This window comes from Phyllostomus hastatus, unplaced genomic scaffold (genome assembly GCF_019186645.2).
Source record: "Phyllostomus hastatus isolate PE091 unplaced genomic scaffold, TTU_PhHast_1.1 phas_contig_57, whole genome shotgun sequence".
NCBI classification, from domain to species: domain Eukaryota; kingdom Metazoa; phylum Chordata; class Mammalia; order Chiroptera; family Phyllostomidae; genus Phyllostomus; species Phyllostomus hastatus.
In genome coordinates, this window is record NW_025333912.1 from 503486 (window position 1) to 528861 (window position 25376).

Below are 25376 nucleotides of genomic sequence, written 5' to 3' on the forward strand. Positions count from 1 at the left end.
TACTTATTCTATAGGCCATGTGTTTTTTTTTTCCTGACTTTATTTTTTTAAATAAAGTCTTTTTTCTTTAAGATTTTATTTATTTATACCTGGCTGGCGTAGCTCAGTGGATTGAGCTCGGGCTGTGAACCAAAGTGTCGCAGGTTCGATTCCCAGTCAGGGTACATGCCTGGGTTGCAGGCCATGACCCCCAGCAACTGCACATTGATGTTTCTCTCTCTCTATCTCCCTCCCTTCCCTCTCTGAAAATAAATAAATAAAATCTTTAAAAAATATTTTTAAAAATAAAAAAAAAGATTTTATTTATTTTTAGACAGGAGAAAAAAGGGAGAAAGTGAGGGAGAGAAACATCAATGTGGGGTTGCCTCTTGAGTGTCCCCTATTGGGGACCTGTCCCTCAACCCAGACATTATGCCCTGATTGGAAATCGATCCAGCCATTCTTTGGTTAGCGGGCCAGCACTCAATCTACTGCGCCACACCAGTCACGGCTGACTTCTTTTTTTAAAATAGTTTAATGTATTTTAATAGCAAACTTACAAGAACAGCACAGAAGACAACATTAAAAACATGTACTTGCATATAGGGCAACTCAGTTAGAAAACTGTTGTGAATGGATGGAATCTACTGTATGATTAAAATTCATTTAGTTGCCATCAGTAAGAAGTTTACTTGTTTAAAAAATTCAAATGCTGGCATCATCCAGAAAAATTTAAGAGGTTTATTTCTATTGTTATAAAGTTGAACTGCTAAAACTTATTTACTGAAACATTTTGATTTGCATTAATGCTTTATGTCCCTGCATTTATTTTAAAAAAAATACACACACAAATAAAAATGGAAACACTGCCAATACCTGATTTCTGTCCCCTATTTTCCACTTGCAATCATATACTTACGTGCCTTTTGACTTCGTGGGAAAAAATATCTAACGTTCAGAACTACCAATAACAGGGAGAAGAGAATTTTTTTTTAAAGAATGAAATGTTGCTCATCATAGTGTATTCTTAAGTATGCTTTCCACGTATGTGGTGTGCTAGCTGGTTGTCTTTTGGCATATATAGTATACAGGTTGGTGTCTTCAAAAAGGCCAACCTGGTAGGCCTCACTTGCCTCCTGCAAAGCACCGATAGCTGCACTTTGGAAGAACAGATCTGTTTTGAAGTGCTGAGCAATTTCTTGCACCAGACGCTGGAAGGGAAGTTGATGACGAATCAGAAGTTCAGTTGAATAACATGAAGTGCCACAGTACCAGGCTTATAACATGAGGTTTCTTCACCCCTCCAGTAGAAGGCACACTTGCAAGCAGCTTTGGTAGCCATTTGTTTTCTTGGTGCTTTTCCACAGGTTGATTTGGATTTGCTGGCAGCCTGCTTCTTACCAGCCACGGTATAGAGACCTCTTTACTTACCCCCTCTTCTCCTTTGGCTGGAGCTCAGAGAGCTAGAGGAGGCACTGGCATTAGCGAGTGATGACTGAGGCTTCGAACACCTTTTCTCTGACTTATTTATCTGTAGTTTCTGACAGTTTATGTGTCTTGGTTGGATTTCTTTGGGTTTTCCTGTTTGGTGTTCATTCTGCTTATTTTTATTGTGATTATATATATATACACCTATATATATCTGTGTGTATATATGTGTATATGTATAAATCTATATATATATAGTGTATATATCTATATGTATACATATACAATAGATATACAGGGTCTGGCATAAATAATGCCTCTTTTTGTTATAAAATCCTTTATTACAAAATCATAAGCATGTAATTCTGTAACATAACAACATCACCATATGACATTTTATTTATTTAAGATTGTATTTTTATTAAGATTGTATTTATTTATTCATTTATATTTATGTATTTTTTATTTTTTAAAAATTTATTTATTTATTTTTAAAGAGGGAAGGGAGGGAGAAAGAGAGAGAAACATCAATGTGCGGTTGCTGGTGGCCATGGCCTGCAACCCAGGCATGTGCCCTGACTGGGAATCGAACCTGTGACACTTTGGTTCGCAGCCCGTGTTCAATCCACTGAGCTATGCCAGCCAGGGCTGTATTTTTTATTTTTTTAAGATTGTATTTATTTATTTTTAGAGAGGGAAGGGAGGGAGAAAGAGAGAGAAAGAGAGAAACATCAATGTGCGGTTGCTGGGGGTCATGGCCTGCAACCCAGGCATGTGCCCTGACTGGGAATCGAACCTGTGATGCTTTGGTTCGCTCAATCCACTGAGCTACGCCAGCCAGGGCACCATATGACATTTTAGATGAAATGTTCAAATTGCTCTCCATCTTGTGTGAGACATTCATGTAGTCTACCAACTACACTCAAGCAGGCGTTACTTCTGCTGAACCCTGTATGTATAAAATTTATCAGTTTTGCTATTTTAAGTATACGGTTTTGTGGTGTTAAGTACATGCACAGTTGTGCAGCCATTACCATCTCCATCTGTCTCAAGAACTTTTCAATTTCCCCACCTGACACTCTGTACCCACTAAATAATAATAACTCCCCGTTAGCCATTCACCTTGAATTTGTAGGTTTACATCTTTTCCTAAGTTGGAAACTTTTTAGCCCTTATTTCTTCAGATATATTTTTTAGCACCACATTTTTTTTCTTTTTGTGGGACTCTGGTGACATAACTTTTATTTTGTTTTATTTTTTTTATATCCTCACCTGAGGACATGCTAATTGATTTTAGAGAAAGAGGAAAGAAGTAGCGGCGGGGGTGGGGGGAGAGAAACATCAATCAATTGTCTTTCTCATGGCTTCCCACTGGGACCGAACCCACAACCTAAGCATGTGCCTTCATCAGGAATCAAACCCACAACCCTGTGGTTTACCGGCAATGCTCCATCCAACTGAGCCACACTGGCCAGGGCTGGTGATGTAACTTTTTTTAAAGTACGGTATATTTTATTGACTATGCTATTACAGTTATCCCATTTTTTTTCTCCCCTCTATTCCTCTCTGCCATGTACCACCCCACCCTCCAGCTTTCCCCCCTCGCCTTTGTTCATGTCCATGGGTTGTACATACAAGTTCTTAAGCTTCTCCATTTCCTATACTGTTCTTAACCTTCCCTGTCTATTTTGTACCTACCAATTATGCCTATTTCCTGTACCTTCCCCTCTGTTCTCTCCCTCTTCCCCCCTCCCCACTGATAACTCTCCATGTGATCTCCATTTCTGTGATTTTCTTCCTGTTCTAGTTGTTTGCTTAGTTTTTATTTTTGTTTTTCCCTTAGGTTCAGTTGTTGATAGTTGTGAGTTTGTTGTCATTTTACTGTTCATAGTTTTGATATTCTTTTTCTTAGACAAGTCCCTTTAACATTTCATATAATAAGGGCTTGGTGATGGTGAAGTCCTTCAGCTTTACCTTGTCTGGGCAGCACTTTATCTGCTCTTCCATTCTAAATGATAGCTTTGCTGGAGAGAGTAATCTTGGATGTAGGTCCTTGCCTTTCATGACTTGGAATACTTCTTTCCAGCCCCTTCTTGCCTGCAAGGTTTCATTTGAGAAATCAGCTGACAGTCTTATGGGAACTCCTTTGTGGGTAACTGTTTCCTTTTCTCTTGCTGCTTTTAAGATTCTCTCCTTATCTTTAATCTTGGGTAACTTAATTATGATGTGCCTTGGTATGTTTCTTCTTGGATCCAACTTCTTTGGGACTCTGTGAATGTCCTGCACTTGCATGTGTATTTCTTTTGCCAGATTAGGAAAGTTCTCCTTCATTATATTTTCAAATAAGTTTTCCATTTCTTTTTCTTCCTCTTCTCCTTCTGGCACTCCTATGATTCGAATGTCAGAACGTTTAAAGTTGTCTCAGAGGTTCCTCAGCCTCTCCTCATTTTTTTGAATTCTTGTTTCTTCATTCTGTTCCAGTTGGATGTTTGTTTTTCCCTTTTGTTCCAAATCATTGGTTTGAATCCGTTTCCTTTCTTTCACTGTTGGTTCCCTGTATGTTTTTCTTTATTTCACTTTTCATAGCCTTCACTTCTTCCTCCATTTGTGACCATACTCATTTCTGTGAGCATCCTGATTACCAGTGTTTTGAAGTCTGCATCTAATAGGTTGCTTATCTCCTCGTTGTTTAGTTGTTTTTCTGGAGTTTTGATCTGTTCTTTCATTTGGGCCATATTTCTTTGACTCAGTGCACCTGTTACACTGTAAGGGATGGAGTCTTAGGTATTCACCAGCGCAAGGCAAACCTGCTTTGCTGTATTGTGGCACTGTGTGTGGGAGAAGGGTCAGAGAGGGAACAATGTTACTTGACAGCTTGCTTGGCTCTTGCCCCACTTTCTGTCACTTCCCTTCCTTCCCTCAAACAAATTGGGCCCTTCTGGTGCTCATTCCCAGGAGGGTGGGTTTGTGTATGTTCTAGGACCCTGTGGGTCTCTCCAGCGTGAGATCGGGAGTTTCTCCTGCCACTGCAACCCCCCATAGGTTTTTACAGCCAGAGGTTTTGAGGCTTTATTTCCCCGTGCTGGAACCCTGGGTTGCACAGTTTGTCTTGCTCCCTAGTTGTTCCTCCTGGTTTATCCACACGTGAACGTGGGATATCCCAGTCTGCCAGCTGTCACTTTGCTCACCATGGTCTGCTAGCTGCTGCCTTGCCAGGCATCCTCTCTGCCCTGGCTGCCTGTCTCCATCCTTCCTACCAGTCTGTATGAATGTTTCTTTTTTAAATTCTTGGTTATCAGACTTACATACATTTTGATTTTCTGGCAGTTCTTGTTATTTTTTGTTTTAAATTGGTTGTTTTTCTTTTGGTTGGGTGAGGAAGTGAAGTGTCTCTACCTATGCCTCCATCTTGGTTGGAACTTAGTGACATGACTTTTAAACCTTTTTTTGTTGTCTCACAAGTTCCTGAGGTTCTGTGTATTATTTTTGTTGTCATTTTTATTCCTTTTTATTTCTGGTGTTCAAATTGGATAATTGCTATTTATTTATCTTTAAGTTTATTGACTCTGCTGTGTCATTTCCATTCTACTATTCTACTACCAGTGAGTGTCTTATTTTGGTTACTGTATTCTTTAGTTCTGAAATTTCCATTTGGCTCTATATATTTCTTTGCTGATACTTTTGTTTTTGTGATTTTACATTCAAGCATTTTCATAATAGCTGCTATAAAGTCTTTGTCAGGTAATTCCAACGTCTGTGTCATCTTGTCATTGGTGGCTTATAATTGTTTTTTCCCATGATAATTGAGATTTTTGTGTATTCTTTGTATGCCAAATAATTCTGGATTATATCCTAGACGTTTTGAATATTTTGTTGAGACTCTGGTCTTATTTAACCCAATGGAGAATGTGATGTTTTTGTTATAGCAGGCATTTGATCTGGTTAGATACAGACTGCAAGTTCTGACTCAACTGAGGTTCCAATATCAGTTTAGTTTTTAAAACCTTTGCATTACTCCTTGAGTGATTGTGTGTGTGCACCAGCCTGTGGTCAGCCTAGGTGGAGGTATATCCATTAGCTCAATTTTTAAAGCCTTTCAGACTCGAATTAGGATCAGATTTGTGCCTGTACTCACACACATCAGGTTTGAGCCCAGGAGTTCATAAACAGCTTAATGAGATTACTTTTTTGAGCTTCTTTGTTTCTATTGTCTATATGATACTTTCAGGCCACACTTCCTTGGTCCCCCAGCCTGAAACCATTCCTGCAATTGTGCTGCAGTTGTGGGAAGGCAAGGAGAGAAAAACAGGCTTAGATCTTAGCCGTATATGGAGAGGAAGGGTTCTCCTCCTCAGAATTTTGTCTTGTATTTTTCTGTTGCCAGCTACTTTTGCTGTCCCCGTGGAATTGTCTCAGGCCTAGGCAATGGGAAAAAAAGGAGAGGGGGAAAAATCCAGGTGATTTATTTCAATCACTTTGAGCTTTAGGAGTTCCTTTTTCCATTGCTTAAGCAAGAACTAAATATTGATAGTTTCTCTTGTATCTGTCTACAACAGTAGTGTTCTTTTTTTGTTTGTCTGTTTTATACTGAGTTGAGTTCAGGCCAGGGGATATCAGAGATGAAAAGACACACACAGCAAACATACTGCCAGTTCTTTGGTAGTTTGAATTCTGATTTTTCTTCCTTCTCCTCTTTCTGATATTTGCTTTTCAGAGACCTCAAATAGCTGCACTATGCATTCTGACCAGATTTTTATAGTTTTGTTCAGTGGGAGAGGAAGGTTGATATGTGCTTACTCCATCTTACCCCAAAATGGAAACAATAAAATGTTTTGCATGGTGTTTTATTACTATGTATTTTATACTCTTCCCAAATGATTTCTAAAAACTGCTTAAAAAAAGTCATAGAATAATAGTACTAGTTTATTATACTTATAGCCCATAGGAATAAATCACTAGAAACATATAACTCTGCCTTTTTCATGACATAAGATTGTCTTCTTTTTTAAAAAAATATTTATTTATTTTTAGAGAGAGGGAAAGGGAGGGAGAATGAGAGAGGGAGAGAAACATCGATGTATGAGAGGTATGTCATTTGGTTGCCTCTCACATGCCCCCAGCTGGGGACCTGGCCTGCAGCCCAGGCGTGTACCCTGACTGGGAATTGAACTGGCGACCTTTCAGTTCTCAGGCCTATAGTCAATCCACTGAACCACACCAACCAGGGTGCCTTCTTTATTTTTTTAGTCTTCACCCGAGGACATTTTTCATTGCTTTTTTTAGAGTGAGAGGAAGGGAAAGAGAGAAACATTGATGCAAGAGAGGAGCATCGATTGGTTGCCTCCTGTATGACCCCAGACAGGGGATTGAATTGTAACCTAGGTATGTACCTTGACTGAGAATTGAACCCGTAACCTTTTGGTTATGGGATGATGCTCCAACCAACTGAGTCACTTGGGCCAGGGTTCATGCCTTTTTTTTTATTTAATTTCAAAACTGGTATAGTATATTCTTGTGGAGGAAATGTAAAAAGCTTGGGAAGTGAGTACATACTGATAGTGTCTGAAATGTTATTTCAGGTTGATCAGGTGGTAGTATCAGGTGGAAGTGGTAATGTCTTTGGAAGCTTACTGAAAAAAGATTCTCTTCAAGAAATGGTAGTGAGTTAGTAAGTTCTTAGAAACATAAAGACCACTTTTATGAGGTTCTCTTTTGGATTTTTCTGTAGAATTCCTTAAATATTTCAAAGCCTGTTTCTCAAATAATAGTTGTTCGATTTATCTAGTTTCAAAAACTCTTAGCATTAAAATTCACCAGCAAAAGTTTTTAGTGGTAGCCCTGGCCACCTGTAGTCAGTTGGTTAGACCATCGTCCTGATATGCCAGGTTTGCAGGTTCAGTCCCCTGTTGGGGTCTGTGAGAGGCAACCGATTGATGTTTCTCTCTCACATCTGTTTCCCTCTCTTTCTCCATTTTCCTCTCTGAAAGTAAATAAATTAAAAAAAATACAATTCACTGATGTTTAGTACATTCACAGGGTTGTACAACCATAACCACAATCTAATTTTAGACCATCATCTCCCGCCAAAGAAACATCATTCCCATTAGCAGTTATCTCCATTTTTCTTTGTCTCTAACCTTCTTCCCTCAATCCTAAGCAAGTACTAATCTACTTTTTGTCTCTATACATTTTGTCTATTCTAGATACTTCGTACTAATGGAGTCATATAGTACGTACAACAGTTGCATTTTAAAAAATATTTATTTATTTTTAGGGAGAGGGGAAGGGAGAGAAAGAAACATTGATGTAAGAGAGAAACATTGATCGGTTGCCTCTCATACATGCCCCGACCGGGACTGAACATGCAACCAAGGCATGTGCCCTGACCAGGAGTTGAACTAGTGACCTTTTGCTTTGCAGGACAGTGCCCAACCAAATGAGCCACAATGATTAGGGCACCACAGTTACATTTATGTTATGTATATTTTACATTCGTATGAAAATTATGGTTTGAAGTTTTGATCCCAGTTCCACTCTTGTTAAATATTGTAGGCATTTTTGTAGTAAATTCATCCCCCCAAAATTGAATTAGAGAATAGGTAAGGGTTACCTCCTTTCTTCTGAATTACATTACATCTTCAAGGCTGTCTTACTTGTTCTTGAAATTGTGGTGAAATGACGTATAAGGAAAGCAGTTACCATTGGCTGATTGCTATAAAGAAGAATTTAGTCCTTATGGCATCTCATCATCATTATAATGAAGTATTATTCAAGGACCAGCTGTACTAATTATGATTCTGTACTTGGTTTTCTATTTCGTTTATAACCCAAAAGTTGAACCACAAGAACAGTTATATACTCAAAAATTATATATACATTTAACATAAGACTTATCATTAGTATAATATTTTAATTAACTATAAGAACTTTTTTGTTTATAGTATATTCAACAGAACATAAGAGCAGATTGTTCCAACATTGATAAAATTCTTGAACCACCAGAAGGCCAAGATGAAGGTGTATGGAAGTATGAACATTTAAGGTAGGTCCTTATGATATATCAAAATAGTAATAGTACTTCTATTAGTAAAACTAATCTAATATTAATGATTATGAATTATAAATAAAATCATTATATAACTGCAGATCAAAACAAATTCTAAAGCTTTTATATTTTCAGTGTTAGAAAGGTTTTCAACTTTATTTACTGACTTTTCTCTACATTTATGTATTTGGGCCTTATCTTTTTATATAGTTTTCCTTAATCATATCTCTTAACCACAAATGCATTATTTTCACTTACCTACTCATGAGTAACTCTGTTTCTCTATAGAGGTTCATATCAAGTTCCTAGTATAGGCTTGGTATGTGATGAGTTATCTGTTAACTAATGTGGACTTCCAATCTTCCCTTTGGTAAATACAGATTAATTGTAGTCCTGAAGTGAGGAGTTTTGGAGCTTTTCATAATATCCTTTGAGTGAGAAGATCCATGATGAGTGTATGACTACTTAACCAGAGTTAAGTTAACTTTAGAAGCTGTTGTATCATGAAGTACTAGGTTGTTTCTTGAAGTTACAAACTTTCTAATATAAACAGGAGCTGAGATAAATTGATAGGTTAAATATAGAGAATTGTGGTATGGATATGTGTTCATCAGGGTTTTTAAAATAATAATCATAGTAGAAATATGACTTTTCTCCGGTAAATTAGACCACATTTCCTGTGATGAGTGCCTCAGCCTGTAGATAAGGTACTTTTCTTTTTCATGTTGCAGGCATGTTGTCTAGATTTTGCAGACATAATGTCTTGTCATAACAGTTCAGCAATTTCAAGATGCTAAGATTTCTTTATACACTGCCAGTTTCTTGGACAAATCACTTGACTACTTGATCTGTTTTTAAAAAAATATTTATCAATTCATGATTGAAACTATGAATATGTAGATATTTCCCTATCCTTGTAAATCAAGATAGAGAACACTTTAGTACAATATATCCTTTGTCTTATTTTAAGCTTTGAAATTACTGTCTAGTAGGATTAATGATGAAAATAAATGAAGATTTCTTTTCACTCTTTTTATTTATTTATTTTTTTATTACCATTTAATTCCCTTTACCTACCTCCCCCCATGAGGATTTTTTATGTAGCGTAGTCCCTAACAAGTGATGGCTGATTTTAGTTTACAAAGTTTTTATTTTAGATCTAAGAAAACCTTTTTCTCCCAATTTAACTTAAACTATGAAAAATGCATTACACAAAACTTATAACATTGTTCTCATGCATGTTTTTTGTCCTTGTGCTATTGTTTTTACTTTTGTTATTTTTTGCTGAATATTAGCCACTCTTTTTGGTTTTGTATTTATGCATTATACATCACATGAACATATATTTTTTGGTTCTTTATCATACTGTGTACATCTTTGTAGTTGACCTAGAAGAGTATGTGCTTTATGTTATTGATTTGAAGCTTAATCCTTAGTATTATGGTTAATGCATTTGATTATAATATGATGTTAATGGGAATTGGGTCCTGCGAGGTTTAGTCAAATTCTCCCACTTGCCCATACTGAATCTGTGTAACTAGGAAAAGGTGCCCCTTCATTTGAGTGGGTGCAATCTCATGCCAGGATTCATGGCTTAGTGACTAGGTTATTTAATAACTGACTTCCAGCTCTGGCTTGTGTCTTTAGGCATACAACTTTACATTGACCCTGTATTGAATTAACCTGAAGTTGTTAAGTTTGCACCATTTACCACGGATGGTGTCCTTAAACATCTCCAAATTAAATTTTGCTGTTGGCCATAAGTGGGTTGAACTAGACAAGTAACTTGTAACAAATAAAAACATGTAACATGCAGTCTACGGATAAGGACCAGTAGAGGGTGATGTGATTCAGCGATAATATTATTTTTGTAGTCCGAGAATAGCATTATTGTTGGGTATCTGAAAAGGAAATAAAATTAGACAGCTTGAAAATATGACTGTTGTCTTTTTATTTGTTTTCTTCAATTGTAATATACTTCTTTTTTTAAAATTCTCACTCAGGTATGTTTATTTATTTTAGAGAGGGAGGAAGGGAGAGAGAGAGAAACAAACATACATGCCTTGAATGAGGATTGAACCCGCAACCTAAGTATGTGCTCTGATGGGAATCACATCCACAAACTTTTGGTGTATGGCACGATGCTCCAACCAACTGAGCCACCTGGCCAGGGGTATAATGTACTTTAAGTAAATAAATAAATAAATACAGTATTTTTCTTTTTAGTTTTTCTGTCATATATGTGCATTTTTTTTTCATTTGGGACCGTTTTACATACCAATTATGTATGTTTTAGCTTTGTATTCTTAAAAACTAAAGTATTCTCATTTGCTTGATGGGGAAACATAGTAGTGGTTAACTAATTTGATAGGATTTTTAGAGAGAACACATTCAGTATTTAGACAATTATAAAGTAAATTATCTTTGTGACATAGAGGATAAATTGCCTTTTTATATTAAGTAACAAATCTGATGAAAAATGATGATTTTGGCCCAGTAGCTCATTTAGTTAGAGCATCCTCCTGATATACCAAGGTTGAGGGTTCCACCCCTGGTCAGGGAACATACAAGATTCAACCAATGAATGCATAAATAAGTGGAACAACAACAAAAAACAATGTTTCTCTCATTCTCCCCTCCCTTCCTCTTCTCTCTCTAAAAATCAGTTGAAAAAATTATCTCAATGTCATGAAATTTTCTCCATTATTCAGAAGCATTTTTTGAGTACTTAACTATGTTTCAAGCATTGTTTTAGGCTTTATAATTCTCAGTTTAGAAATTTTAGAAGGAGAGTATGTCATGAAAAAATACCCACAATCTGTTAAGTGACAAAAGCAAGTAACAAAATTGTGATCTCAATATATTTTAATCTGTGGATAGAAAATCAAATGTGCTGTAAACAATAGTTATCTTTTGGGATGAGGTGGTAGAATTATTGAGGACTTTCTTCTACATTATGTTTGAGGTTTTTATAAGGAGTGTGCCATTTGTAATCAGAGTAAAACTTGTAAAATACAGGGGAATATAAAAAATGTAGTCTTCTGTATATGTTTATATATGAATATACACATACATAATTTTTTATGAGTGGAATCTTACTGTGAACATGAACGTATATCCTTTGTATATCCTTTGCCAGTATTTTGCTACTCTCTAGTTGCTAATCATTTCGAATGCTTAAAAAATTTTTTACATATAGATAGTTTCTGCAAACATCTTTGTACATATATCTCTCTGTGTGCAGTTCTGATTATTTCATTAGACTTGTTCTTAGTAAAATGACTTAATCAAAAATAAACACTTCCTAAGTGTCTTGGTAAATATTTCCAAAATGCTTCTCGGAAAAATTATACCAGTTTCTAGTGTTAAGAGTGATCGACTCACTGAACTCTCATATTGAACATTTTTAGGGTCTTTAGTTTTGGGTTTTGTTTGTATGTCTGTGTAGGAAATGTGCATGTAAAAATCAGGTACTGTTGATAATGATGAGGGAGGATGGATGGTACTGATTGAGTTCTGTTTTTACAATTAATATTCTAAATATAATGTGGAAAATAGATAAGACTTTTCATTTATATATTTGCATTTTTAGGCAATTCTGTCTTGAGCTCAATGGACTAGCTGTCAAACTTCAGGTAATATTTTCAAGTTAAAGCAATAATGGAAAGTTCTGATTATTGTTCCTGTTTTTGTAACTTAATATCCTTACAAAGACTTATCCAAAATTTGTAATTATGCTAGAATTTTACATGGAAATATAGTAACCCAAATGATAAACTTTTTAATTGTTATTTTACATATTAAAAAATGTAACTATTTTTAACAGAGTGAATGCCATCCAGATACATGTACTCAGATGACAGCAACTGAACAATGGATTTTTCTTTGTGCAGCTCATAAAACTCCAAAAGAGGTGAGATTTTATAAAATAGAATGGCTAATAAAATTAACATAACCTAAATTTTCCAAGACAGTGGTAGACAAGTTTTTAGGGTTTTTACTTCACTGTTTATTTTGCTATTTGGTTTAGTGTTCTTTGCTGCAAAGTTATTGCCACAGTGCTATTTTAGGATTTCTTTATAATCAGTATCGGTTTCTATAGTTGGGAACTACATAGGCTAGAACTCACTTTATGATTCATTGACTATCATGGAATAAGATCTGTCAAACTGCCGATATCTAATGTGTAAAGGGGTTACATATACTTGTTTAGATTTTTGGTTCAGTATGATTTCTTTTTGTTTTTTTAAGTTTGTTGTTTTTATTCCTTTTTTTAACAGTATAATTTCTTTGAATAGGAACAACTGTTGGTGATTACTAGTTGATGCTTACTCTGTTAAGTAGAAATGTTACTTTTGAGCTTTTTAACTTTAAGTTGTTCTATTACAGTCGTCCCAAGTTTTTTTCCTTTTTGCCCTTTTCCACCCCTTTCCCCCAGTCAGTGCCCCCTACTTGTCCATTAGTCATTCATATATGATCTTTGACTAGTCCTTTCCCCTTCCTTCTTCCATTCCTCCTTTTTTCCTCCATTCCTATAGCTATCAGTGCATTCTATGTTCCCATGTCTCTGGTTCTGTTTTTTCTGTTAGTTTATTTTGTTCACTATATTCCAGTTATAAGTTTGGTCACATGGTATTTGTGTTTCACCAACTGGCTTATTTCACTGAGCATCATTGTCTCCAGTTCCATCCATGCTGTCACAGTGGAAAGGAAATTCTTCCTTTCTCTCTCTCTCTCTCTCTCTCTCTCTCTCTCTCTCTTCCTTCCTTCTTTCTCTTTCTATGTTCTAAAGTCTACTTTATATTACTATTTTTATTTTTTATTATTATTTTTTAAAGATTTTATTTATTTATTTTTAGAGAGGGAAGGGAGGGAGAGAGAGAGAGAGAGAAACATCAATGTGTGGTTGCTGGGGGTTATGGCCTGCAACCCAGGCATGTACCCTGGCTGGGAATCAAACCTGGGACACTTTGGTTCCCAGCCCGCGCTCAATCCACTGAGCTACACCAGCCAGGTATATTACTCTTTTTAAGTATATTTTATGCTATTACAGTTGTCCCAATTTTTTGTCCCCTTTGTCCTCCTCTACCCATTACTCCTCTTCCCTCCATCAGTACCCCCACACCTTAATTTACGTCCACATGTCATGCATATAATTTCTTTGGCTTCTTCCGTTTCCTATACTATTCTTAACATCTCCCTATTTTGTACGTACCAATTATGCTTCTTATTCCCTGTACTTTTACCCCAATTCTCCCCCTTCCTCCTCACAGCTGGTAACCCTCTGAATGATCTCCATGTTTATGATTCTGTTCCTGTTCTAGTCGTTTGCTTTTTTTTTTAGATTCAGCTGTTGATAGTTGTGCATTTGTTGTCATTTTTATGTTCACAGTTTCCTTTTGATCTCCTTTTTTTGATCTTTTTTTTTTTCCTTTTTTTTTATCTCCCTTCACCATTTCATGTAATTATGGCTTCGTGGCGATTACTTCCTTTCGCTTTACTTTGTCTGCCCTTCCATTCTAAATGATAGCTTTGCTGGATAGAGTAATCTTGTTGTAGGTGCTTGCTTTTTATCACTTTGAATATTTCTTGCCAGTCCCTTCTTGCCTGCAAAGTTTCTTTCTTTTTTTTTTTTTAATATTTTATTTATTTATTTTTAGAGAGGGAAGGGAGGGAGAGAGAGAGAGAGAGAGAGAGAGAGAGAGAGAGAGAGAGAGAGAGAGAGAGAGAGAGAGAAACATCAATGTGCGGTTGCTGGGGGTTATGGCCTGCAACCCAGGCATGTACCCTGACTGGGAATCGAACCTGGGACACTTTGGTTCCCAGCCCACACTGCAAAGTTTCTTTTGAGAAATGAGCTGATAGTCTTATGGAAACTACTTTATAGGTAACTCTCTTCTTTTCTTTTGCTGCTTTTAAGATTTTCTCTTTAACTTTAACACTTGGCATTTTAAATGATGTATCTTGGTGTGTTCCTTTTTGGGTCCAACTTGTTTAGGATTCTCTGTGCTTCTTGGACTTGTGTGTCTATTTCCTTCCCCAAATTAGGGAAGTTTTCTTTTAGTATTTTTTCAAATAAATTTTCAAGTCCTTGTTCTTCTTGTTCTGGCATCCCTATGATACAGATGTTGGCACTCTTGGAGATATCCCAGAGTCTTCTTATAGTCTCTTTGTTTTCTTGAATTCTTGTTTTTTCATTTTGTTCTGGTTGAATGTTTATTGTTTCCTTATGTTCCATATTGAATCCTGGCTTCCTTCCCTTCACTATTGATTCCTTGTGGATTTTTCTTTATTTCACTTAGGGTAGCCTTCATTTCTTCCCTTATGTTTTTGCTGTACTCAATGATTTCTCTGAGCATTCTTTTTTTTTCCCTGAGCATTCTTATCACCAGTGTTTTGAACTTTACATCTGATAAGTTGGCTATTTACATTTCACTTAGTTCTTTTTCTCGAGTTTTGATCTGTTCTTTCATTTGGGCCATGTTTCTTTGTTTCTCCAACTTGGCAGCCTCCCTGTGTTTGTTCCTGTGTGTCAGGTAAAGCTGCTTTGGCTCTCTGTCTTAGTGCACCAGTTAAATTATAAGGGGCAGGTCCTTAGATATTGGCTGAGTGGGATAACCCACTTCACCCTTTGTGGTACTGCTTATGGGTGAGGGGTCAAAGAGGGACAATGCTTTTGCCTGGCCTCTGGGGGCTTGCCTAGTGCTCATCCTGTTTCCAGTCACTTCACTTACTTCCTGTATACAACTGGTACTCTTCTAGCTGCTGCTCTGGTGATGATTCCCAGAGTGGGTGTGTTTGTGTATGTTATAGAACCATGTGGGCTCTTTAAATGGACTTTTCCTGAGAAAGCCGCAGTTTTTTCTGCTGCCCCAACCCCTACTGGATTTTACTGCCAGAAGTTGTGAGGCTTTATCTTCCTGGTGCTAGAACCCTGGGCTGTGAGGTCTGGTCTGGGGCTGGGATTGCTTGTTCCCAAGATATCCCTCCTGATTTTTATCCACACATGTGAAGGTGGGACCTCCTGTTCTGCCACTGCTGCCACCTCTCTGTGCACACTGCATCCTCTCTGCCCGGCTCCTTGTTTCCACCCCTTGTCTCTGTCTGGATGAATGTGGCTTCTTTAAATCCTGGTTTGTCAGATTTCTATACAGTTTGATTTTCTGGCAATTCTGTTTTTTTGTTTTGAGGTTAGTTGTGATTCTTCTTGCAAGGAGGCGCTGCATGTCTACCTATGCCTCCATCTGGACTGGAAGTGAGCTTTTTAACTTTATTTATCAATATTTCTTATCTGTATTTCATTAATGTGTCTTACTATGAAGTTGAAACTCACCATTATGATTTTTCACTTTATGTTTGGTCCTACATTCAAAAAGTTATTCATGTTTTTTTTCCGTTAGTTATTGTCAAGGTGAGAATATAGGAAGTAAAAATTATTTATATAATATTTTTTGTTTTAAGTAATTTCTTTATATGATATTTTGGTACATACTCAGTTTTCTTTAGTTATCTCAGAAATATCCTTTATGAGTGGTTTGTTTAAAAAGTATGCATTACTTCTAGATCTGTATTCCCTTTTAATCTGTAGTAATTACTTCTTACTCACCACAGATTTGATTGAATATAATTAGATTAAGCCAGTTCTGTGGAGTTACAGAGCTTCAAATAATTATTATATTGACAGACCTTTTAATGCTTGAAGATAAGTGTCTCTCTAATTTCAAAATCAGTATTTGGTTTTACTTTGGGAAAACCAAGTTCTCTAAAATAAGGAGTATCTGGTTTCTGTCAAAGCAAATAGTACTGATTTGGAAGACTGATTTCATTCAGGGTGTTACTTTTTTGTATTAATAAATTGAAGCAATATTGAGATTGTGTATCATTCTATATCTGGGAAAATCTACATAGTACTTTCCTTGATAATTCAGTGAAATTGGGTACATAGTATAGTTAATGACGTGATCATTATAATTAAGAAACTGAATCAAGAAGGCTAGTTTTGTCAATTAGTAAAGACACAGTATCCAGTTTGTGATGTATTTTGAAATTTATATATACTTCCATTGTCACATCCACTTTTTTCTTCATTAATATTAAATTTAAGACAGGATAATCAGGAGCATTAGGTCCTGTGTGAATAAGTCTTAAAATTGCAACATTCTTGCTGAAGATCATTTCCTTTGAATTGTCCATGTGTCGAAGTAGAATGATAGAATTTCTAAGTGGTAGCTATATGGAATAGATTGCTGTAAAAATACAAACAAAAGAAAATCATGAAAGGACACTTTTTGAACTCTTGGTATAATAGGAAATAATAGCAAGTGACAGATTAGTGCTAAGAAAGTTGCTTTTATGAATTAAAAGCACTGGGCAGATTCCGAAGTGGAACAGGCAGGATACTAAGTACCTAGTAGTGCTTTACTCAGTGTCCTTAAGAATTAAAAGACATTGAGAGGCATGTCCTTTAGAGGCATTGCAGCAAATTGTTAATTGTAGAAATAGTGATTATAAGTGACAAAGGTTGTATAACTTACGTTTGCTGGCCGTTTCAATCACATGTATATTGTGATCACTTGCAGAAGCATTATGAGTATATATTTAGAAAAATCGAATTTATAAAAGCTTGTGAACACATTACTTACTATTTTGTAACTTGCTGTACTTTGCCAATTTTTTGCTGTTACACATGATGCAGAATAGGAGTAGTTAACTGAGAATTAATTTTGTGGGGTGGAAGGAAGCAGCTAAAACAAGGAAAAACTCTTCCCCAACTCCCTCTCCCCCCAAAAAATTCAGAAATCAATTAAAAATCTAAAGTTATGCTGTCTGATACAGTAGCCATGAACTAGCATGTGACTCTGGAGCATTTAATTATGGGTAGCCCAACATGAGATGTGTTATAAGTGTGAAATACATATTGATTTTAAAGACTTAGTAAAAAAGTATAAAATATCTCATTAAGAGATAACTGGATGTATACATACAAAAGAATAAAGTTAGATCCCAGCCTCACATAATATACAAAAATTAGCTCAGAATGGATTAAAGACCTAAATGTAACAACTAAAATATAGAACTCTGGAGGAAAAACATAAGTATAAATCTTCATGACCTTGGACTGGGCAATGATTTCTTGAATATGACACCAAAATAACAATCACTGGAAGAAAATACAGGTAATTCAGATTTCATCAAAATTAAATTTTTTTTGTGCTTCAAAGGACACAGCTAAGAAAATGAAAAGACAGCTCACAGAATACAAGAAAATATTTTTGTAAATCATATCTCTGGTAAGGGTCTAGTATCCAGAATGCCAAAATAACTATTACAACTCAACAATTAAGAGACAACTCATTTCTGGCTGGTGTGGCTCAATGGATTGAGCACCGGCTTGTAAACTGAAAGGTTGCTGGTTGTATTCCCTGTCAGTACGCATGCCTGGGTAGCAGGTCAAGTGCCCAGTTGGGGAGTGTGTGAGAGATAGCCTATAGATGTTTCTCTCCCTCTCTTTTTTTACCCTTTCCCCTCTCTCTAAAAATAAATGAATAAACTCTTCAAAAAAAAAGTTTTTTTTTTTTTAAAAGACAGCTCAGATTGTCCTGGTCAGGTTGCACAGTTGGTTTGAATGTCATCATGTACAGTGAATAGACTTTTTTCTAAAGAAGATACACAAATGGCTAATAAGTACATGGAAAGATGCTCAACATCATTAATCATTAAGTAAATGCATATCAAAACCACAATGAAAATGGATAAATAAAATGTGGTATGTACATTCAGTGGAATTTTTTTTAGCTATAAAAGGAAAATGAAGTTCTGATACATGCTACAGCATGGATGAGCCTTGAGGACATTGTGCTGAGCCAAATAAGCCAGACACACATGGACAGCTCTTTTATGACTCTACTTATATGAAATATCTTGAAGGGGCAATTAATAGAGACAAAAAGTAGATTAGAGATTACCAGGGACTGAGGGTTGTGAGTGTGGGAAGTTATTGATTGATGGTATGGAGAGTTTCTGTTTGGGATGATGAAATACCTTTGGTCAGAAACAGATAGTGGTGTTGGTTGCACAATACTGAAAGTAATTAATACCACTGAATTGTACATTGAAAAATAGGTAAGCCCTGACCGGTGTGGCTTGGGTATCGTTCCTCACAGCAAAAGGCCACCAGTTAGATCCCTGGTCAAGGCCTGAGTTACAGGTTTGGTCCCCAGTCGGGGCATGTACAAGAGGCAACTGATTGATGTTTCTCTCTCACATCAGTGTTTCTCCCCCTCTCTTTCTCACTCCCCGCCCTCCTCTAAAAATAAATAAATCTTAAACAAAAGTTAAAATGGCAAATTTTATGTTCTTTATATTTTACCGTAATTATTTTAATGGAACAATGGCATACAGTTCATCCACTAGCATGACTAAAATATAATAGATAACAACAAGTATTGGCCAGGATGTAAAAAAAAGTGGAACTCTTTTACATTGCTGATGGGTTTGTAAAATACTGTAGCCACTTAGGAAAAACAGTTTGGAGGCTCCCCAAAATGGTAAACATGGAGTTGCCATATGACTTGGTGATTGCACTTCTAGATATATTCCGTAAGAAATGAAAACATATGTCCACACAAAAATTTTACACTAATGCTCACAATTACATTATTCACGATAATCCAAAATGGAAACAACCTAATTCCCATCATTTGATGAATAGTACACAAACAAAATATGGTAAATGTATGCAATGGAATAATTAATTCAGCCATAAAGATGAATGAACTCTATAGAGGGAGAAACCTTTTATAACATATTGTATATATTAAAAACATTAAAGCTTAAAAAGATTTTGAATAAAAGTAATGAAGTACTGACTCATGCTGTACTATGGATGAGCCCTGAAAACATGCTAAGTGACATTAAAGGTCACATACTCATATTTTAGGAAATATCCAGAATAGGCAAATTCATAGAAGACAGCAAGTAGACTAGCTTTTGCTTAGGGTTAGAAGGAGGAGAGAATGAGAAATACTGGGTTTCTTTTTGAGGGTGTTAAAAATGTTCTGGAATATAGTTGATAATAATTGTATAATTTTTTGAATATACTAAAAACTGAATTGTGCATTTTAAAACCAATTCATGAGCTGTGACTTGTATCTTAATTTTAAAATGCTCTCAAAAAGATGATTAATAATTTTTATCAGTTATATGCTAAAATTGCAGTTTTGGCTATATAGAGTTAATACATTATTAAAATTAATTTCACCTGTTTGTACTTTTTTGATGTGGCTACTAGAAAATTTAAAATGAAATGTGTGGCTTATATTATATTTCCATTGGACAGGTGCCGAGTTAAAGGTTGTCCTTTATGACCGAATGACCCAAATGACCAATGTGAGAAACACTGTGACTTGGGGTATTTGTTTTTGACCAAATCACCTGTAATTGTATATATGGAGAAAGAGAATTTTCTCAGTAAATACTGCTCATGTCACTGTTTTAGGCAGTGAGTCCAGTAATCTTAAATTCCTGTGGATGTGTAGTTAGGAAAACACTTTTTTTTTGTTTAGATAATCTATATATACATTTGCCACGGCACTAAAGATAAACCATGTTTAGTAGTTATACTTTACATTTCTAACTGCTGCCTTCAATTTCAACACTTGAAAAATATTCCATTTACTGGTTAGAGTTAGCATCATTGTTTTTCTTTTCTCTAGTTCATTTTTTCCTTCAAGTACATGCCTGGTTCATTCTCACTGCTCCTCTTCTCTGGTCCTTTTCCTTGTCTGCCCTCAAAAGAACTGAGTGAGGAGATTACTTTGTAGTTTTATTTTTCCTTTAGAGGTTTGCTCATTTGCCATGAGACAACAAGTTTTATTGTTTTTGATAAATAAAATGGGATAATACAGGTTTATTAAAATACAAAGATGTAAATATCATGTTAAATTTCAAAGGAAGCTCAAGGCAAAAATTATTTAGAGAGCTGCTAGGGTAATAGGCACATATAGTAAAGGGTGCTTTCTAGGACCGTAAAGACAGTGCTTACTCGAGGTATTTGTGAAGAGAGGGAGGCTTCCAGTCCCCTTGGTAAAGGGTAAATCAGTGGACTAGGAGTCAGTATATTCCTATTATAAACATGTTTATGAGTCCTTCCTAGCTATATGATCCTGCCTAAGTCATTGATGATCCCTGCTGCTGTGCGTCATTCCAGTGCTCTCCCTCTCATGCCTTAGAGTTGGGTTATTTACATGCTTGCTTACTTGAATCTCCGTGATCTTTTCTAAGCTGGATTGCTTATTTTGAAAGATTATTTATCCTGCCTACAGATCATTTTAAGACCTGGAAGAAGTCTGTGCATACTCTGCAAATTGACCAGTGTCATTTTCCTCATTTGTAAAGTCAGAGGTTAGATTAGATAATCAGGTGTTCTTTCCAGTTCTGTATGTTATTTTCTTCTAGGTACAGTTTTGGGAGTGAGAAATTAAAAAGACCTCTCCTAGAGGTTTGCTATTTATGGGGATAATAAAGCCTTATTTATTGATATAACATTGAATTTTAGTCATTGTGATATTGTAAGGTGATTTTTTTCTTAGGATATACTCAGGTTTTTGGAATAAGACACATATAATAAATACATCTAGCCTAAGAGGTAGAGCTCTTTGCTGATGCATTTTTATGTTCTTTTATAGTGTCCCGCTATAGACTATACCAGACACACACTTGATGGTGCTGCATGTCTTCTGAATAGCAATAAATATTTTCCTAGCAGGTAAACACAACTTTTAAACATGGTATTAAACTTTTTGGGTTTAATTTAAAAGATTGTTGTTTTTAAAACTAAAACTAGGGTCGTGGTAAATATATTGTATTCTTTAAACTTTTTTTAAATTCATGTTTTGAAATTAGGGTTTTGGTTAAAGTTAGCAGAACTTAGCTCCCAAAAGCTCATAGGCCCATTAGTCGAGGGCAGTCCTTGCTGTTGTGTGTCATTGTCCAGAGTTCTCTCTTTAATGCTTTAGATATGGGACATTTACACACTTGCTTACTTAATCAAATCTCTGTGATAGAGGCAGCCTCCTCTTAGGATGCCTAAAGAGCAGACTTTACTTAGGTGGGCTGCTTGTTTTTAAAGGATTCCTTATTCTTGCCTATCACAGTCCTCATCAAAAAAAATACAGGAGGAAGCCTCTGTATACTGTAATATATTATTGGCGAGGTTTGTGACTGGTCTTTTATTCTATTAAGATGTTTGTTATCAGGTAGATCACTTTGGAGATTTTATTCCCCCCATCTCTCCAAAATATTAGATCTAAAGAACTCATAAAATATGTTAAAAATACTGGGTTTTGCCTCAGTATCCTGTATACATTTTTTAAAAAAAGAATATCAGAAATTTGCAGGCAGTTTTTATTTCTGGAAAAAAAAAGTTCTATGGAATAAAATTAATGCCTTTTAGTAGTTTTAGTTACCTCTAGAGAACAAAGTACTAATGTGTGTTTGGTTTAGTAAGTTTGATTTGTCAGGGATGTACTTTAATTGCATTAAACTACAACCGTTAAAACAATGATGCTGGATTTCTCAGGCACTGTGGTTACATAGAAGGAGCACTGGCCTAGGAGTGAACAGGGGTTCTAGGCCTGCTGTTGCCACTTACTAGCACTTTGATCTTGGATCGAGAAGTTATTTTTCCAAGCTGTTTCCATACTTGTGAATTAAGAAGATTAGAATATATTGTTCCTAAGATCTGTCCAGCTCTATGAACCTATGATTTCTGTTTTTAGGGTTAGCATAAAGGAATCATCTGTAGCAAAACTAGGATCAGTATGCCGTAGGATTTACAGAATATTTTCACATGCTTATTTTCATCATCGGCAGATATTTGATGAATATGAAGTAAGTATATTTTAATAGTTATCCTGATGCATCCTTATCAGAATAACAATAATATATGCTGATACATTATGTCTAGTTTTTTTGGTTTGGAGTAGTAAATTAAAAATAACATTTTTTTTCTTCGTTACAGAATGAAACATTTTTGTGTCATCGGTTTACTAAATTTGTGATGAAATACAATTTGATGTCCAAGGATAACCTGATTGTACCAATTTTAGAAGAGGAAGTTCAGAATTCAGTTTCTGGGGAGAGTGAAGCATGAAGGGAATCATATAGAAAAAATGTACTAAGCATAAAATTAACTCTCATTATGTACTGTATATATATATATATATATCATTTTAGACATGTCAATCATGTATCCATATTAGAGCCTCTTTGTTTAGGATATAGGTTTTTGTATGCTGAGTGTTGCCTTTTAAAATGGGGAAAACTTTTTAAGTTATTCATGAGCTGTATATTCACTGGTGTGGCACTCATGGTTTTTAAATAAGATTAGTATTATCTGTTTATAATGCTTGTTAATAAAAGAATTTACAGTTTGGTAAAATTGCTGCTAAACAATCATTGGATCACAATCCTCATCAAATAAACCCATCTATAAAAAGATGAGTGAGCTTGAGGTTTTGCATAAGCCATTTGCTAAAGAAATAGTAATGTTTTCCTTTAGTTTTACCTGAGTTTAGATAGTCTAGAAAATTCTGTAGTACATAGTTCAGTCTTAACTGTTAACTTTTCAAAAATAAGATAAAAGTTTTAAAATTCTGTTTATAGTTTTTGATATACATTTATGATCATGTGTATATCCAAATATAAATCCAATGAAGCATTAGTAATACTGAAATAATCTTAATACTACATAAAGTATATTCTGGACCCACATACTTGGAAAGGATTTACCTTTTTGCAACAGTGGACTGTTACATACAAGACAGTGATAATGATACGTGCGTGAATGATGTTCCCACTGGAAACCTACCCTGTCCTTCTCTTCTCCTCATTGCTCTTAATACCCACATCCCCTCCCCACCTCCGCACTAAACTGCATTAGCTGAGAAGCTTTTCACCAGACTGTGATTTAGTGGTGGCTTATACCTATTTATATTGTATTAATTGCTTACAGACTTATACCTCATGTTAGCAATTACACTACAGGAAAAATGTATTGGCATAGGCTCTTATTTACCTTTGTTTTACAAAATTGTTCTAACTACTTGGAAAACAGTTTTTTAAATAGCTTGACTCATTCTGTTAGTAATGTTACTCTAACTATCAAGGCAGCATTTAAATCGAGTTGAAAAATATTGTAGTATTTATTTTTATGACCCTACCCTGCAAAGTGTATGTTTGAATTATATGCACGTAATATTTTTTTGCAATTATTTACAGGTTCCAAGGGTGTTGATGAATAGTCATACACGTTTTGAACTTTGTTATAATTCAGTGTATAACAAGGATTCAAATGCAGATTTTACAATCTTGTGATTTACTGAATGCAGTTTTTAACAAAGCACTGGAGGTCTGGTTGTTAAACAGGTTGCAGTGAGGCACTAAGATAGGCTACAAAATTGTACATGTAGCAAAGAAAATACATAAATCCATCTCTTGAACAGAATTAACAAACACGTGGAACTTTTTTTCCACTTAAAATAGTTATTTTGAAATGAAGATGTGAATGTATTCATCTTACTTGATTTGTGTTTTTCAAATTTGAAGAAATATTTTATATCATATAATGAGTACAGCAAACATGTAGGAAATAGTAACATACTGAGAGTGTGTATATATACTTACTATGCCTAACCCTACCAGTATATGTGATTGTGGAACAGTGCTATTCTAGCAGCCAGTCATTATTTTACCACAACCCACAACTGTCTTTTAAGAAGTTTTATGGTTATAGTGAAAGGAATGTTGACTTTGGAATTATACATTTATATTAATGTCACTATAAACCAATGGGAATATTAATTTTTACACAAACTTGCTAAATACTGAGAGACTAAACTACTAAGTTAATAAATTATATATAGCAATATAGCTGTTCTCTCTATCAGGGGTGTCCAACCTGTGGCCCAGGATGGGTATGAATATGGCCCAACACAGAATTGTAAATTTACTTAAAACATTACTTAGTTTTATTACCTAAAGATGTATATTTTCTATATTAGTGATCACAAACTTGGGACCTGCTAGATGATTTTAAAAGATTATTGAAAGGGCCGCTGCATAATTAGGGTTATTATGTGAGGACTTTTTTGCTTGTCTGTGGTGGCGGATATCATGAAAATTATGCATGGACCTTTTTTTTTTTTTGATCATCAGTTTTCATTAGTGTTTGTGTGTTTAATGTGTGGCCCAGAGACGCCAAAAGGTTGGACACCCCTGCATCTAGATGGTGACTCAATGGATTTCTGTTGCAGTGGCTGGGATTGGTAGTCTGGCTAAGTATATTGAAACACATTTTGAATAATATGGCTTAGTGTTAATGGGGAAATAAAATGTTTTTTTCTTACTTATTCCATCTTCCCTGTGCTGTGTTTGGAATTGATTATTAAGTAAACAAACAAACAAACAAACAAAAAACCCAGAATGAAACATCAGTTTGTAGTCTTGCTTTGTATTCATATCGATGACATCTTTATACTCATTGCATGTGAAGTTGACTCACTATACTAGGTAGATCTAAATGGAGTAGTTACTGTTTTTGCTTAATACTGTTTACAGACTTTTGAAAAGATACATGTATATACTAAGTGGTATTGGTGTTTGAGAAGAGGGGAATAGAAAACTCACAGTTCTGTGTAATCAGGAAGTTAAGCTCCACGTTTTATTTGGATTGATTATCCAGTACAGCTCCAAAACTTAACATTTCCTTTCCATAAAATTATTTTGACCACATAGTCAATTCACACTTTTTCTTCTATCATATCTGGGAAAGTAGCTAGCAATAATTTATGTTCTAAGTATCCTAGTTCTTTGGTGTGTGTATGTTTTCTATGACTTGGTCAAATTTGCATTTCTAGAAGAGTTT

The 25376-nt window shown here is 35.4% G+C and overlaps 1 protein-coding gene across 1 annotated transcript in view; it reads left to right on the top strand.

The window, feature by feature from the left end:
* Positions 1–24480, top strand: part of MOB4 (MOB family member 4, phocein) — a 34945-nt gene extending 10465 nt beyond the window's left edge. Inside the window, exons 3-8 of the mRNA XM_045847690.1 lie at positions 8349–8449; positions 12045–12087; positions 12279–12365; positions 21139–21218; positions 22231–22342; positions 22473–24480. Coding sequence (XP_045703646.1) covers positions 8349–8449; positions 12045–12087; positions 12279–12365; positions 21139–21218; positions 22231–22342; positions 22473–22604 — 555 coding nt within the window. The 3' untranslated portion in view covers positions 22605–24480. The remainder of the gene's footprint in view (positions 1–8348; positions 8450–12044; positions 12088–12278; positions 12366–21138; positions 21219–22230; positions 22343–22472) is intronic.
* Positions 24481–25376: the final 896 nt, after the last annotated feature.